The sequence below is a fragment of the Micropterus dolomieu genome, linkage group LG23 (assembly GCF_021292245.1).
Source record: "Micropterus dolomieu isolate WLL.071019.BEF.003 ecotype Adirondacks linkage group LG23, ASM2129224v1, whole genome shotgun sequence".
NCBI classification, from domain to species: Eukaryota; Metazoa; Chordata; class Actinopteri; order Centrarchiformes; family Centrarchidae; genus Micropterus; species Micropterus dolomieu.
The window spans coordinates 7934250-7937531 of record NC_060172.1 but is presented as its reverse complement, the minus strand read 5'-3'; the positions used below and the strand labels follow the sequence as shown (position 1 = coordinate 7937531).

General features: G+C 36.2%; 1 protein-coding gene across 1 annotated transcript in view; it reads left to right on the top strand.

The window, feature by feature from the left end:
• Positions 1–374: 374 nt before the first annotated feature.
• The window catches only part of nop16 (NOP16 nucleolar protein homolog (yeast)), an 11611-nt gene continuing 8703 nt past the window's right edge, over positions 375–3282 (top strand). Inside the window, exons 1-2 of the mRNA XM_046041045.1 lie at positions 375–748; positions 2933–3041. Coding sequence (XP_045897001.1) covers positions 642–748; positions 2933–3041 — 216 coding nt within the window. The 5' untranslated portion in view covers positions 375–641. The remainder of the gene's footprint in view (positions 749–2932; positions 3042–3282) is intronic.

The window sequence follows — 3282 nt, the reverse complement described above, 5'->3', positions numbered from 1 at the left end:
CTGTTCAGTAAATCTGAAGGTAAAACAGTCATTAAAGAGCAAATGCAAAAAATATGGCAACAATACTGGGAACTAAATGAAACTGGAATACATCTTTACAGTTTTCAGAATCATGTAGGTCTGGGAAGAAAACTGGGAGGGTACTGGAAGACAGAGACAGTCATTACTCGTCTAAGGATAGGACACACAGGGCTTAGCCATTCACTTTATAAAATAAATATATATAACAAATAAATAAAACACCCAGCTGGACACTGCGTAAAATGTAATAGTTTAGAGACAGTTCAACACGTGCTGGTTGAGTGTAGGGGCCATGTGGAGGAACATAGTAGCAGTTGTGGAGAAATTTAAGCTTAGGTTCACTGTGGAGAACTTCCTTGGGGATAAAATATGGGGAATATCTAAGCGCCTCATTAAATATCTGAAAAATACGGGATTAATGGAGAGGGTACAGGTTTTTCAGTTTTTATTTATTTATTTTTTAAATTGGTTTTGTTTTTTTATTGGTCTTTAGTCACATGACCGGAACAAAACAAACGCGGACTTCCTGTTGCTGCACGTTGCCTCTCAGCTCAGTACCACCAACAAACCTCCGCTGCGCCGTAAAACTACAAAAAACAAGACACAGATAAATCGCAAACATGCCGAAAGCCAAGAAGTCAGGAAAGAGAAAGAGGTTCGACTACAACCAAGACCGGAAGAAGATGAAGAAAAAGTTCCTGAAGAAATGCAACCCGAGGATAGAAAAGTAAGACTGAGCGGTGTGTTAGCATGCTAGCTAATGTCAGCTAACACGGCGCAGGTTGACGCCACGTGAGGAGGTTTTACCTGAACGTTTGTTTTATACGGTGGTGAATTTATAATGTGTTCAGAGATACCATTGTCTACAAGTGAAAGCCCTGATTCAAAATGTCAAGTAAAAGTAAGAAGTATTGTCAGCAAACTGTGACGTTGTTTAAATATCAAAATGAAAACCGAATAGAAAAATAATAATAATAATAATAATAATGGGTAATGTTTCCCTATAAAATTATTAGATGAAAAACTAGCATTCAAAGGAAATACTTAAGTAAAGTAGGGCTGAACAATTAATATGCCTAAATACAATTTTAATGAAATATTGTCCTGGCCTACACATCATATTCTACACACTTCGTTTGGTGCTAGTTCTCGCAAAAAACACCATAATAATCATTTACGTATGTGTTTCGATTACAATTAACCCTATAATTAAAATAACTTGGCTATGTAAAAGTTATCATTACCTCCAATAATCGCAATTAAATATTTTTTTTTCAAAATTGTTCAGCCCAAAGTACAAGTATATCACAATTGTACCCAAGATCAGTACTTAAGTAAATGTACTTTAACGTTTATAAAGTTCCTCAATAGCTGGGTGAGGCTTTATAAGACAACTAGTGCTGCCAACGTTAACTAATCTGTAATAAAAAGTAAAATATAATAGTGAAATATGCCTGGGCACAATGATTTCCCAAATCCTGAGGTGTCCTTTTTATCTGAGAAACTCAAAAGATATTTAGCGTCACAAGAGACAAATCTTCACTCATTTGAGAAAGTGAAGATCAGAGTGTTTTGTCTCTCTGTCAAAATAGTTGCTGATTCATTTTCTCTAACTATTTTATTTACTGACTTATTGATTCAGCCCTGAAGGCAACGCCTGCTCAATATAACCGTACACAACAAGAACTGATTTTTAATCCATAAACACAGCTGGGTTGTTTATCTGGCATTGTATTACACTAACACTAAGTTGTCAGGTGTTTCTGATATTGTGTCCACCCTCTGAATGTTCCTGAGGTTAGTCTGGACTTTGGGGAGGTTTTTTTTAAACCTTGTGTTGCATCATTGGGATCATATTTTAGAAGTTTAATCCTCAGTTGCAGTTCTGCTTTACATTCTGTTCGTATTATTCAGGATTTTGTCGAGCATCTTAAGAGAGAGCAGGCGAGGTTTGGTTTTCCTACAAAGTAAGAACCTGACTTTCTGTGAAGCCAAATATCACATATCACAAGATTAAAGACTTAAAAATTATGTTGAACATTGACCTCCAGCAAACGACACAGAAGATTTGAGTACTTTTAACATCAGTTGCATTTTTTTTTTTTTTTTTTGTTACTCGGGAACAAAACCACCTATTTGTTTTGTGAGTTTAAACTTATTACATAAAAACTCATGTGTAAAGCACAAACAAGTCCTGAAAGTTGCTTAAACTCCTCAGTCTGCTCTCACAATAACAATTTAGGGGTTAAATTATAATTAAATCACTTAGGGTTTGAGTGTAGAATATACGCTGATAAAGACGCTTTGAAGCAGTTTGCGGCAATTTGTAATTGTTGGGTTTGTTTTTTGTTTAATTACCACATCAGACCACTCAAGGTTGACATAATTCTTTGCAACACTAAATGTTCAGAATCAAAATACCGTAAAACTCCACAATTCAATTGTTTAGTTAATTTTGTGGAAACAATGAGCACTAAAGTCTTATTCTGTCAGATTTACACATTTATCACAAATATAGGCAGGGTGAGATCAGTGATTTAGGAAAATTAAAGAAAGGGCTATTAGAGGTTTTACAGTTTGTCTGAAATTATAAAGTTTTTTTCTTTGTATGCAAACAAACTTTGTTTTTTACTAGAATATATAAGAGGAAGATAGTAGATTGTTCTTATTGGGTGGAATGCTTTATTTCCCCTGATTTGAGATGAACCGCAGAAAAATGTTGCTATGTTTTCTGCTGGATTTAGTTTAAAATAACACAACAGCACCTTTTTTGCTCATGTATTTGGTAGGACAGCACAAGTGGGCATTTTCTGTTTCACTGAAACTTCAGATTCGTTCTGTCCTGCTCCTGCAGCACTGCTGTGTGTTATGTTGATTCATTGCTTGTCTAATCTGTCGTCCTCCTCCTCAGCCCACAGATTCGAAATGCTTGGGACGACAAGAAATCCATGGCCAGGAACCTACAGGCGATGGGTCTGGCGTTTGATCCAAATCGCACTGTGCCAATAAAGAAAAAGAGTGTGAGTAGCTGCTGTGGTTGTGTTACACATGATTCTAAGCAGCACTACACAGTCAGACCTACTGTAGTCGAAAAAGACATTGTGTTTTAAATCTGATTCTATAGATTCACAATAGGGCTCGAGATCATCACCTGACATCAGTGTCACTATTAATTGAGATCTTATTCAAACCAGCAGGTCCGGATTTCAAAAGATCGGCGTTCATGTCTCTTAACTTTTGTTTGATCCAGAAGCGGGCAAA